Below are 13618 nucleotides of genomic sequence, written 5' to 3' on the forward strand. Positions count from 1 at the left end.
CTAGAAGGAGAAGTATGGAGGCTGATCCATTGTCTGAAGCCATTAGAATATCATTGGAGACTTTAACCAGCACTGTTTCTGTGCTGTGATGGGCTCTAAATCCTGATTGAAACTCTTCAAACAAACTGTTCCCATCCAGATGGACATATAATTGGTTTGCTACTGCTAATTATTTTAGAAATGAAAGGAAGGTTCAATATGGGGCTATAACTGGCCAAAACATCTGGATCAAGATTCTGCTTTTTAAGCTGGGGTTTGATGACTGCAGTCTTCAGAGTCTGAGGTACATAACCCAAAGATAATGTCAGATTAATCAGATCTACTGGGTCTAATAGACAGTATATTATATATATAGTATATCATGTATGTGCAGTGCAGTAGACCTCACAGACATGCATTACACCAGTAATTGCCATTTATTTGTCAGTGAAATGCCAACAAGTCAAATCAAATCAATTTTTTATAACATCAAAATAGAATTCCATCAGGGTACTTTGCATATAGAACAGGTCAAGATCAACATCTTTATTGAATTATTTTAAGAGATCTAAAAAATTCTTCCACATTAAAGTACATGGCGACAGCGGCAGGAAAAACGTCTTTGAAGAGGCAAATAAAGTAGAAGATTCTTAAATGTGATCAAATAAATGAAAATGTAAGCAAAAGCATACAGATGTGGGGCTGATAATGAATGATACCAATATATATGCATTGGTAAATATAAACAGTAAGTAAAAATAAGAGAGGAGATTATAATGACATTGACTAATAATGGCTGCTAAAGACTATTGCAGCAACAGATATTGAGAAAACCCTTGGAGTGGAAATGATTTACCAAGATGATTTAGCAGGATGAGGACAGGAGGGAAAATCACACATTACAAAGTCAGTGAGTAGCGCAATGTACATGTATGGGCAGGTGTGCTGCTCAGTGTAGCTATCCCCCAGTAGCCTAGGGCTCTGGCAGCATAGCCAAAAAGTCATGTTTTAGCAGACATCATAATATGCCGTACATCACCAATTACCAGACACTCACAGCAAACAACAAGGATATGGAAGAAAGTATGGCTCAGGTTTCCTGGAAAAGAAGAAAAGCAGAAAGGACGTGTTAGATTCCTGATAAGTCAATGATTTATTCATCAGCCATCCACATCTTTCTATCAGTGTTAAAAAGACAATGACACACAGACATCAGATATCAATAAACTCCTGTTATAAGGTTCATTTTCATCCATCCATGTCTTCACACACAGCACGCCCAAGTGATCAAGACCTGTCACACAATTCATGGAAAACTATGATGCCGTATGAGGGTCATTGTAGGGAGTAAATAAATAAAGTTATTAATATGACACATGAGAGGGAGATGATCACCCACAGCTTTCTCAAGAGCAGTTTTAAGCTGCGAGGTGGAGGTGGAGTTGCACGGTTGAGTGGTTATTTTTTCCTGTTGAACATAACTGCTGTGAACAATCAGAAAAATAAAATTTTATTGATTTGATTCACCGGCTTGTTTTTTTTTTACTGTTAGTGCTCCCTCTCTTCATTCACTCTCTAGCTCTCTCTCTCTCTCTGCTAATAACAGAGTTCACAGCGCCACTCTCCTTTGTCTCCAGTACTATGCTGCCACCTAGTGGCTACAGTTGTGATGTACATTTCACACAATGCATGAATCTCACGCCCCGCAAGCAAAGTGACCATTTTTAACCAGTACCCACTGTAAATCAGGAAACAAAAGGTGAGATCAAGGTTTTACGGACCTTTATGGTTCTTTTATGTCCTACTAAGAGATCCCTACCTCTTGTTCTGTCGACGGAGAACTGCCTTGTTAATCTCCCTCAGCAGGGTTTCCTTGTTGTTCTTAATGTTAGATTTCACCATTTCCAAAAGGGAGAGCATCTTCTCTTCACTGTAGGGAGGCTGGAAGGTGGAGAACTCTTCCATCTTTTCAGAGAACTCTTCTGCATCTACAGAAAACGTGATAGAAGTTGGGATGCAATCAAATTTTAACCTTTTGCAAGACCAGTGCTTAGAAGAATCAGGAATAATTAAGACTGCACATTGAATCTAAAGTATATTCAAAAGTAAAAACTAGAAAATTCAGATTTCTCAGAGAAAAGAATAGTTTTATGTTTAGGATACCAATGACAAAAGAAGGCAGTGAGAGTAAAGAGGTGCGTTGCCGTAAAGCATCAACTGAAACTGCTTCAAGGATTAATGCTGGATGCTCCAGTCAGCTTTTTTGAGGCCACTCACCCGTTGCTGATCAAGGACATCAGTATCTGCCAACACTGATTACCAGAGAGTAGTGAGATTTGGGATTCCTCCATTTATATTGATATATATACATATATATACACACATATGTAGAAACACACTATATAGCATTTTTCACCCCTGATACCAACAAAACTATCCATCCATCCATCTTCTATTGCTTTTTCCATTTCCGGGTCATGGGGCTGCTGGAGCCAATCCCAGCTCACATCAGGCAAGGGCAGGGTACACCCTGGACAGGTCACCAGTCCATCACAGGTCCAACACACAAAGACAAACAACCACTCACGCTTCCATTCACACCTACAGTCAATTTAGGGTCACCAGTTAACCTAAACCTGCAAGTCTTAAGATGGTGGGAGGAAACTGGAGTACCCCGAGGAAACCCACGCAGACACAGGGATAACATGCAAACAGAAAGGACCCAGGCCGGGAACCGAAACCGTGATCTTCTTATTGTCACTACACCGCCATGCTGCCCCGAAACAAAACTAATTGTATTTAAAAAATATTGTAAAAATACAATAAAGAGAAAGTATCATCAACATTTTGGTTGTTTATGCATACTGTGATTTATTTCAATTGTGTAGAGTAGAATTAGCAGAAATAAAAGAGTTTACTCAGATGATAACGGAGTGTTATCATGGAAGATATTCGGTTTCGTGGAGCAAAGTCTCAACTATTTTATGAACCAACATCTCTACTTGAGTTTTCTGATTACTTTAGACCCTGGAAATAATAGGAAGCAAAAGGACTAGATTCCTCTTTTTTGTTTTTGTTTTTTTTTTTTTTTATCTGAAGCCAAACATCTTTTTTCATGCACTGAATTTGCTCATTGTGTCAAACACTTTGTGGGACTGATTTTTAAAGAACAAGGAAGTTACACATATCAAAGAGAGTTTGAAGGTATGTACAAATGTATAACAATGATGAAAGCGCTGAGGCAATGATTGGGAGGAATGGCTCTGAGATGAGTCACCTCAAATCTACAAAACTACATGAGTAAAGATCGAACAATGAGCAATTCCTATATGGTTAAGTTCTGACCCATAGCAAAGACTGGGGATTGCCACTAAGGGGACTGGACCCATAATGTTGGCCCCTATTATCACCACACTCTGACCAAGATTTCATATTTATCAACACAAACACCAAGAGTAGCTTTCCATCAACTATACTGGCAGAGAAGCAACCATTATGAGGTGCTAATCTTCAGGGTTAGGCCAGGTGGCTAATACAGGGGTCAAACTCATGACTTTGGTGTTGTCAGCAAAAGGGCCTTTCTGGTTTCAAGGCTGTTTTGATACACTATATCAAAAATGAAACCATATTTTTTTAGTCAGCCCTTTTTATTTTTACCTTTTATGCAGGAGAATTAGGAAATCTGCAGAAGAGTTTGCTCAGATTACAACAGCAGTGGTATTCTAGAGGATATCTGGTTATGTGAGGAAAACTGGTCATTCCACAATTTCAGAAGTTGTTGGATTTTTACAAGATGTACAAAAATCACTAGAGCCTGGGAGAACTAGAAAAAAATTCCACCAATAAAGGGTCTCAAATCCTCAATCAACTGAGCCAATGTTAAACTTCTTATCCATTAAGCTGTCTGGTAATATGGCTTTTGTCTAATTCTTTGGATCCTTTCTTGGACTGAATTTAAACCCTCAATTCAGAAAAAATGTGAGTTTCCTCACAGATTAAAATGGTCCCCTTTTGTAACTATTTGTTGCTATGTTTTCCATTTTTACCATTTTAGCTTTGGGTGTTACCATGCAATGTGCTAATTAGCACTCAACTCAATGTGGATAAGAATGTCATTGAGGACGCCGGGACAAATGACTCTAAGAATAGGACATGGAATTCCCTGTATGTTAATCTGGGTTTCATTCCAGCATAGATTGTTTTCCAGTTTGCAAAAAGAAAAACCTGTTGGTAACAGAGGCAATGCCTCAAATGGCACAATGTATGTCAGTTGCACTCCTTTAGGGACGAAACTCAAAATCAGTTTTGGCTCTGCTGTCCACACTACATTTCTTGAGGCAATGTATTCTTCATTTTACATGTATTCATAGGATAAGAATACACGAGGCAACCGATAATACAAGTCATAAGATTAAAGATCAGTTTCCAAGCCAAGTCATTAACAATGTATGCTGTAAAACGGTACAACAGAAAGATTCTCCAAAATATCCTGGTTCCTCTTTCTTTGAGTGTGTGTTTGTGAAACAGACCTTTACAGTTCTTTCTGTTGAAGAGCGGCAGATAAACAATCGTGGGCTCCTTGTCTTTTCCCTCAAACACATAGCAGTCCTTTGGCCAGTCTCTCTCCTCCAGGACTTTGTCGTCTATCTTAGGGAAAGGCTTGTTCACCTCCGCTGCATAGTCTCTGGCCTGAGTCAGAGTCTAAAAAAAACAGAAGTGGAACTATTAATTTTACATGAAAATATCATTATAATTTAGAGTGCTGCTTTTACTCATCAACACACACTTTTTTAAGCAACTTATGGGGAGGGGCTAAAGCTTCAATGACCTTGACAGAAGTACACAACATATGCACCTATTTAAGAAATGTAAGCTAATTGAGTGCACCAGAAGAGCATGCAGCAATGTGTGCTTCTAAGATTTTCCACGTTACACTTATTTATTAAAAGATTAAACTGGCTGCTGCATTCTAGACTTCCTGCAAAGGTTTCACTCTGCCCAATAGGAGGCCTGCCAGAAGGATACTGCCGCAGTCAAGGCAAGAGACCAAGAAGTGGGTGGTCTGTTAGAGCCCCAATGTTTTGATGAAATATCACACAGAGTCACACAACCAGAAGGCGGATGTAACATGGTCAGAGCTGGATCATTGGTCATCAAACATGGAACCTAGCTTTCTCACAACATTGGTTCAGGTTAGAGCTAAAGAGACAATTTTGCAGTGATGAAGAGAAAGATTGGTTGAAATAACCACTGTATGAGCTCAGCCTTAGAAATGTGAAGGTGATTCATTCACTTATGTAGATTTGTATGGTAACATTGCTCTTGAGTATTATCATTTTTAAAATGTCATCACTGAAGCCAGAACAAATTTAAGACTATAAAATGGACCCTGGAAACGGATAAGCGGCTGAAGGTGAATGAATTAATTATATAAAGTGTAATTTCTGCCATCTTGATCTTGGTTTCGTCCATGATAGATTGTTTTGCAATTTGCAAAAAAGAACAAACTGTTGGTAAAAGTGGAAATTGCATTATAAATGCACATATATGACATAATATACAGTATGTCACAATGTGAAGGGTGAAACGGCTATAAATCTAAAAGGCATTTTTGAAGCGATGGAACTGGATTGTGTGTGTGGTGAGTATACCCGCTTGGTATGCGGGTATACTCACCACTTTGATTCTCTGATTCCCAGATGAAGAACCCCAGCCACAGTGGGCCCAAGCCCGGATAAACAGGAGGATTGCGTCAGGAAAGGCAATTGGAGCCAAATCAATCATGTAAGTCACAAGAAGGTGACTTAAGGGAGCATATGGTGGAAATGAAATCCGAAGGGTCATTTAAAAAGTTGGGGTTATGTTTAGGTTGGGGATAAATAGCAGCTAATGCAGTGGGAGTAGATCAGTCGACTCACAGCACAATAGCAGTTAGAGTGGAGTGGAGTTAGAGTGGCTCTGACTGATTTGGGTCAAAAAGGTCATTCGAATAGGAATGGCCTGTTCTGTTGGCTTAGATAAGAATAGAAGTGAGACCAGTCAATAGTCCTCCAATTGACAGGGCCAATTTCTGAGCAGAGGAAGAATCACATTTAACATTCCATGGGGTTGCTGGAGCCAATCCCAGCTAACTCTGGGGGAGGGCGGGGTCACCATGAACAGGTCACCAGTCCATCACAGGGCCAGCACACAGAGACAGACAGAGACCAACAACCACTCACACTCAGAACCACAGACAATTTACAGTCACCAATTAACCCAAACATGATGTCTTTGGATGGTGGGAGGGTACCGGAGTACCCGGAGGAAACCCACACAGGCTCAGGGAAAACATCCAAACTCGGCACATAAAGATCCCAGGCCGGGAATCAAACCCAGATCCTTCTTATTTTGGGGCAACAACGATAACCACTATGCCCCTGTGCTGCCCTTAACTGATAACTGATAAAAACTGATGATATACAGCAGTAATCTCTGTCTTATTGTACACTGTACATGCAGATACAGAGCAAGGCAATTCCTTTTCATTTGTTACACTTGGCCAAATGAAATAAGAATTTGTATTAGTTATATCTACAGCAGCTAATTAGGCTAATGCTCACTCCATGGTTAGACATGGCTGACACACACACACACACACACACACACACACAAACACACTGTACAGTGCCTCAAACATGTTTCCAGCGCTGAACTCTGGTGCGATGATGAGGTCGATGTCTCTCTTGTCCCCCAGAAATGAAGGGTAGGATACATTGATAAAAAGCCCGGCATCAATCAGCTGGAAACTTTCTTTACGGTGAAGGCAGGAAGGAATGGGGAAATCTGACAACAGAAATATCTAAAATCAATAATTATCATACCATGACTTAACATCACCTTCAGAAGCTGCTATTTATTTAGCTCCAGCATGAAACTGTAGCCAAATCTAGTCAAGCAAGTCACAGATACAACCGGGGCACATCTGTGACAATAAACTTGACAGATCTGCCGGGCCAATCACGGCCATTATGATGAACAACCAAATCAGCAGCATATCAGATGACACTTCTGAGGAAGACTTGAGCTATTAGTCGAAACATGTCAAGGTAATTCAAAACATATCCTTCCACTTCTACCAAAAAAAAACCAAAAAAACATTATATCACGTAGTTAAGAGGACAAGATGACATTGTTTGAGCCACAGATATGACCTCTGCTGACTTGCTGTGGCGAACCCAAATTGGGAAAAAGATGAAAGAAAAGGGAAAAGAATTCTTCATTGTATGACATTTGTCCATTGCAGCAAAATGTGTGTGGTGGGTGTCATTATCTATAGATTAGGTTCTCAAGTAAACAGTGCAGGCTGAAGTGAACTGCAGAGGTCTATTTTGTCTAATCTGTAAAGCCTTAATGGTTGTGAGTTGTATAAAGGGAGATTTCTATATGTGTTTTATTATAAATCAAGTCTAGCTTCTATACCAGCTGTCATGATATCTACAACTTTGTGATGTCACAGCAAAGCCGTTACCAGGCTCATTCTCCAATCCGTGCCTACCTGGACCAAAAATCCAGTCTTGCAGGACTTGGTTGCTCAACCACTTTTTATTAATCACTTAAAAAATATTCACACAAGTGAACCTCTTAGCTCACTACCCTGTGGGACTAGTTCCACAGAAGGAGAGAGAGGAGATATAAACTACACTGAGATGTTTTTTGGTTCTTCAAACAACAATGATAGCTTTTTGTGGATCACACAATTTCTTCTTAAACAGAGGCAAAGTGTCAAATATGGGACCTTTAAGTCTCTGTAAGAAAGTACAAGCATGATGCACGCAATGTCAAACATTCCAAAGATATTGATTATTTTAATTCTAAAGAGACTTATGAATGGATTTCATGAAGCATTGTTCTAATTGGTGCTGCAGTGGTGTGTCTTCTCACCTTGGTATTGGTAGAGGAAATTGTTGGTTGTTCCCCACTCCCATTTCAAGATCAGTGGGAGGACTTGTTCAGTGAGCAGTGAAACTGGGGGGAAGGTATAGGTAATAATAAAAGTGTAATTTATCAATAATATTGATTGTGTTGGCTTTTCTCAGCCATACTGTTTAACTGACCAAATGTTTTGAGGTCTCCATCCTCCAGATTTAGACAGCAGGCTTGTACGGATTCCAGAATCTCCGCAATCCTCTGCTGAAAAATATCTTCACTTTCCTCCAAACTTCTTGACTCCGGCAACACAGACTCATTATGATTTACCTTGTCTGGAAAATGTAGGAATAATAATGTGTTACAGTTTCATCACAGACAAAGAGAAAGAATTTAATTGAGAATGAATTTGAAAAAGAATGAACATGTCATGGCTGTGTGTTTTTTCCCATTAATGTTCAATATTTCTAAGGCCCCCCCCGAGGGCCGCTGTGTAATTCAAACCCTGATTAAATGCCATTTAAATGAGCCTAAAGCTACTAAAGCAGTTTTATCAAGTGTAATGAATACATGAGTACAAGTTGGTGGTAAATCTTCATCGGGCACATCATGACTGTGAAAACCTTTTAGTATTTTCTGCAGTCCATTCAGGTCAGATACAGCAGCAGGGTCATTCACGGTGTTTGAGGTCAGCACCAGCAGTCTTTGAGTGGTTCCGTAAACACGGAGGTACTCTTCAGCACCTCTGTCTACCTGCCCAGACACTAAGCCAAACACACACAAAATAACGCAAAATAAGACACTCACTCAATCAATCAATCACACATGTTTGATAGAGCAGAGAATATACTATTATTCATGTAGCATGTATGATGTTGAAGGAAATACTACCACCTAGCCAGGAAGGGATGAACTCTCTGATAATGTCCACATCAGCCAATGCAGAACCAAAAATACCTGCACAACACACACATGCACATAAGACCGGAAGTCCTATCAAACCTTTAGCACATAAGAATATTATTCTGCTTAAATGAGAACGGCATCTGATGTAGCAGATTTTGAATGTTAATCGTGACTATTTAATGTTGGAGTGAAATACTTGAATACATTGAATTTTAAGTGTGGAAAATGAGCTTGGTTGAGTTGGTCTCAGAAGCATTTCATCTCAAAATGAACTTAGTTTGTTTATATATTTATATTTTAAGAAACAGTTTACATATGTTATGAAGTTTAAAAATACAAAATGAAAGTCTGATTTGGCCTATACTGAATTGAACAAGATGTTACAGTTGTAAACACAGACCTTGCAGTTTGACCATGTCCATCTCTGGCTTCTTCTCCAGCAGCCTTCCATCCTGGAATTTGCTGCCCAGTAGAGACGTTTCAATGAACAGACCCATCTCTGGGAATCCAGACTCATGTGGACTCATCTCAAACCATTTCCCTACGAGACACAAGGTTTATTCTACAGGAAAATACAAACCTTTGGCTCAGGTAGTCCCTAATGTGGCGTGCACGTGCATGAGTGTACCTTCTATGGGTCCATCTGAAAAGGAGTTCTCTATGGCACTGTAGATGGGGTAAGGATTGGTGGCATTCTGCCCAGCATCATCTGAGAGATGTCGTAAGTCCATCTGAGGAAAACAAGATTACTCTTTCTTTATTAAATCTTTTGAACACAGTTTATATGGAGGAAAAGTATGTGCATCTTTTCCCTGGTACCTGTTTCATAAACGCGGCAGAGGTCAAGGCCCCCCAGACATCAGTGAGAGAGAAGTGTTCCTCTTTTGCCCTCTCGATCAACCAGCCCAGAGCCTGCTCCAGCTCGACCCCAGGACCAGACAGCTTGGACACAGCTGTGTTCATGTTGGTGCTCCACTGTGGGTCACTGTACAGGGAGGACATGGACCTATAAAAGTTGGACAGATACAGAGACAAATGAAATCATTATGGGACAAACACTCAACAACATATTTTGTAAAAGTTTATTTTAAAGGTGTTAAACTAATAGTGCAATAAATGTTTCTGTCTATGATCTAGGTATAAACCTTAGATATAAAAGCCAACCAAAACCCAAACAATCCTCCCACATTAATCATTTCTTGTACATTCACTGAAGAGCAATGATGGACACAACATAGTGATTCAGAATGACGTTGCTGCAAAGATATGACCAATGCACCACATGCATTGAAATCTATTCACAAAATAATTCTATACTGGCTCGCCAACTCCAGCAGGGGTTTCCTAACTCTAAAGGACATAGAAGCCATGTTTGCAAACATCTTTGTAATCATATTTGGCCTCAGCTGTGGTCATGATAATGTTGGGTGGTTGGTTGTTTGGTCATTTTGTCCAAAATGTTGGTCCAGACTGGAAAATTAGAACAATGTTAGATTGATCCAATGAAATAATAATGGTTAATCACCCTTCAGCCATGCATCTGTTTGGCTAATATTCATACACAAACATAACTTTGTCATTTTAGTCATTATCTTTACCATGTTGACCCAGAAACTCCTCCCAGATAGAGCAGTGTGTCCAGTAGACCATCCTTTTTCATCTGATAAAGGGAACCCACCAAGCCCACCGCAGCCCTCTGACCCCCACCTGATCCTAGCAGAGCAATGTGGGGAACCGAGTCCTGGTTGAAAAGATGAAGGAGAGGCAGTAAATATAAGATGAGCTAATTCCAGGAACAGTAATTTATAAGAACTCTCGATATGCATTTCAAACAAGAGATACATTACAAAAAAACACCCTTCACTGTCAAATAAGAAGCTGAATAAAATGGTACATTTGAAAAAATTTTTTGTTGTCATATCCCTTTGGTTTTCTGCATGTTGATCTCGAAGTGTTTCACGTGTGACATTAGGTAACATGAGATACATTATAAATGAGCTGTGGCTGTGTCTTTTAGAGTAACACAGTTCATTTGGGTTTTACTGCATTCACATACTTCAAATTCCTCAATGAGGATGTGTTTAATGTGCTCCAGAAACCAGACATACTTGATGGAATGAGGGTGGCGAAGGCCTGTTGGAACATGAAAGGACTGAGGAGGGGAGTTAATGGGGCATCATAAACCTGGGGATGTAGCTCAGTGGTAGAGCAGTGGTAGATGCAGACGCTCTGGGTTCAAATCCCAGCCACAAGGCAAACCAGCAGTGGGCTTGTGCCAGGAACAAGCCTGGGAAAATTTGGAGGGTTTCGGCAGGAAGGGCATCTGGTGTAAAAACTGTAGCCAAATCGTAACACAGTTCATTTAGGTTTTACTGCATTCACATACTTCAGATTGCTCAATGAGGATGTGTTTAATGTGCTCCAGAAACCAGAGATACTTGATGGAATGAGGGTGGCGAAGGCCTGCTGGAATTTGAAAGGAGTTAATGGAGTTAATGGGGGTTTATTTATTTTTGCCGTGTACATATGGCATATTTGGATATCTTTTGTGACTCTGCTATAATAAAATTATTTGTCCTTACAAACATATAGCGTCAGCAGTAAAAAGATTATTTTCTGGACTTTATTCTGTTCCTGAGGCTCAAGTGTTCGGAATATGTGCAAACACAACTTATTACCAAAAATAATACAAAAAGAAAGAAAGAAAAGACAGGTATTGTGTGTTTCTTACTGCAGTACAGTTGATTCCCAGGCTGTTGAGTGACTCCATAACTACTTTCTTCCTCCTCTCAACATACTCCTGTTCACCAGCACACAGAGTGTGGGACTGACGGATGGGTTTCTGGGAAAATGATAAAGTCATTGTATCCCAGAGTTTAATATGAATTTGAATTCAAAATGGGTCTCAATGTAACGAACATTGGACTGTACGTGTTGTATGTGTTAAAAAGAATGATTTCAAATCTTACAATGACTTATAGGTGTTTACATGTCTCACCTCTGAGTTTGTCTTATTTCCTTCCATGCTGTCCACTGCTCTTCCCAAAGCTCCTGGAACTAAAAGCCAAAAGCAGAAAATTAACGAGGCTGACAAAGTTAGCTGTCCTGTCAGCATGTCTGCATGTGTTCCTTCTGTTTGCTTCTGTACAGTTACATAAGGGGCTGCTAGCAATCAGAAACACTTTTACATAGATATGTGCACACACACACACAACACACACACAAAGTACACGAAACAAGTACACGAAACAATCAAACAAGCACTCACAAAGACCTAAACTCTCCAACGCACTAATAAAAATCAAACACTCATACAGGCGTGTTAATTTCTACCATGAGTTGCTACAGATGGAAGGATTCTAAATATGTACCAGATGACAAATTCAAAAGAAGCTGAAAAAACTCAGTCTGAAGTGAATAAAATGCTCCCGACCAAAGCACATAAATAAAATCATGTTTGAAGTTGTAAATGCATCAGCATCACTGAAACCCTTCACAATCACACACTCGCTCTATCTTTATTTCCATGGTGATGTTAGAGAGAAGCTCTCTTCGCATCGAGCTTAATGCTTCACTTCAGCTGTTAAATAAATCATATAATCTTTGAAAAGTCTAAGAAACCAGCAGACAACATCAATGACTGATTGAATCAAGAGGTTTTTTCTCCTTTTTGACATGCTTTGGTGAGTGCTGGAAGAATTGGACTTTGAATGTATATGATTAAGACCTGCTCTCAGTGTAATTTGACGATGGTTTAGGGAATGACTTGCATGGATCTTGGCTGATAAAACTAACTAACTTAATTGAGATTTTTTAGATACAGTTATACTGTTACAATGACTAAGGCACTTCAGATAACAGTAAATAATAAATTAAGGAGAACAATCATGAAGTCTTACATCAGAGGTTGAAGCAAATCCAGACCAGTGGAGCAAGTAATCCAAAAAATCCTGGCAAATATACAAAGACAAAAATCAGAAACTAACCTGATATGAAGCAGCGGCCAATGTACAGAAAATCCAAAGGACAAGAGGATGTACTCTAAATGGGGAACTACAAGGACCTGAATAGGAACAAATAGACAAGTACAAAGAACAGCAAGGGCATAAAGACAGGAAGTAAAATAACCATAAGACAAAAAATTGTGGCACAATATCCTTCCTATAATTTCTCAATCTTAACGGCAATCAGTTATGTTACTTTGGTGACTCATACAGTTCTCTCACTCTCTCTACATTTCCATGTAAGACACACCTGTGTGTGTGTGTGTGTGTGGTTTGTGTGTGTGTACTGTTCTCTCTCCCGTTAACAAGTTGGTCTGGCTCTGTCGGAGGATTCTTCTTCAAGGCATTTTTTCTCTCTGCTATCTGCTATCTAAGTATCTGTTCGTTATGGGTTTTTACATAACGTGTGTTGTGATACAACACCTGACTGGATTGAATTGCTCTCTCTTGAATTGCTTTTTAAAAGCCACCAAGAGCCAAAACCTCTCAATCCTGTATGTGCATTAGCAACAGAGCTGACTCTCAAAAAACACTGATCCACTAACACACTTTTCAACACACTTCAATACCGCAAATGAAAATCTTTGACACAAGAAGAGGAAAAACACAGGCTTTGTTTATATTAAAGGTTTTTTTTTTAAGTTTTTGCTGCTTAAAATTCACAGATTTAGTTTTAATTGGCAATTTATTTCCCTATTTATTAATTTGTAGTTATAGCTATTTAATAATGGTTACTGTAATTTCCAGACTGTAGAGCACACCTGAATATAAGCCACACCCACTAAATTTAAAGAGGAAAACAGTTTTGCACATATATAGGC

The 13618-nt window shown here is 39.4% G+C and overlaps 1 protein-coding gene across 2 annotated transcripts; it reads right to left on the reverse strand.

Annotated features, from left to right (window-relative positions):
* Positions 1-402: 402 nt before the first annotated feature.
* LOC115047479 (cytosolic phospholipase A2 gamma) lies at positions 403-12974 on the reverse strand. Of its 2 annotated transcripts, none has more exons than XM_029508436.1 (15): positions 12780-12974; positions 11792-11850; positions 11525-11635; positions 10392-10534; positions 9613-9799; positions 9422-9524; positions 9194-9334; positions 8782-8844; positions 8511-8651; positions 8076-8222; positions 7903-7986; positions 6650-6804; positions 4509-4680; positions 1799-1967; positions 403-1078 (listed from the first exon to the last, which is right to left on the reverse strand). In XM_029508436.1, the coding sequence occupies exons 2-15, from the start codon at positions 11816-11818 to the stop codon at positions 1033-1035; spliced, it is 1689 nt and encodes a 562-aa protein (XP_029364296.1). In that variant the 5' UTR covers positions 11819-11850; positions 12780-12974; the 3' UTR covers positions 403-1032. The 2 variants fall into 2 exon arrangements, with proteins under 2 accessions (XP_029364296.1, XP_029364297.1); XM_029508437.1 differs by having other exon boundaries at positions 12693-12974.
* Between the last annotated feature and the right edge of the window lie 644 nt (positions 12975-13618).

The sequence above is a fragment of the Echeneis naucrates genome, chromosome 8, assembly GCF_900963305.1.
Source record: "Echeneis naucrates chromosome 8, fEcheNa1.1, whole genome shotgun sequence".
In the NCBI taxonomy this organism is placed as follows: domain Eukaryota; kingdom Metazoa; phylum Chordata; class Actinopteri; order Carangiformes; family Echeneidae; genus Echeneis; species Echeneis naucrates.

Coding starts and splice junctions, on each gene's coding strand:
- LOC115047479 (XM_029508436.1), bottom strand. CDS start 11,818: ATGGAAGGAAATAAGACAAACTCAGAG. Junction 8,652..8,781: donor GTTCATCCCTTCCTGGCTAG/GTGGTAGTATTT, acceptor TGTTTGGCTTAG/TGTCTGGGCAGGTAGACAGA. Junction 6,805..7,902: donor TTTCCTCTACCAATACCAAG/GTGAGAAGACAC, acceptor TTCTGTTGTCAG/ATTTCCCCATTCCTTCCTGC.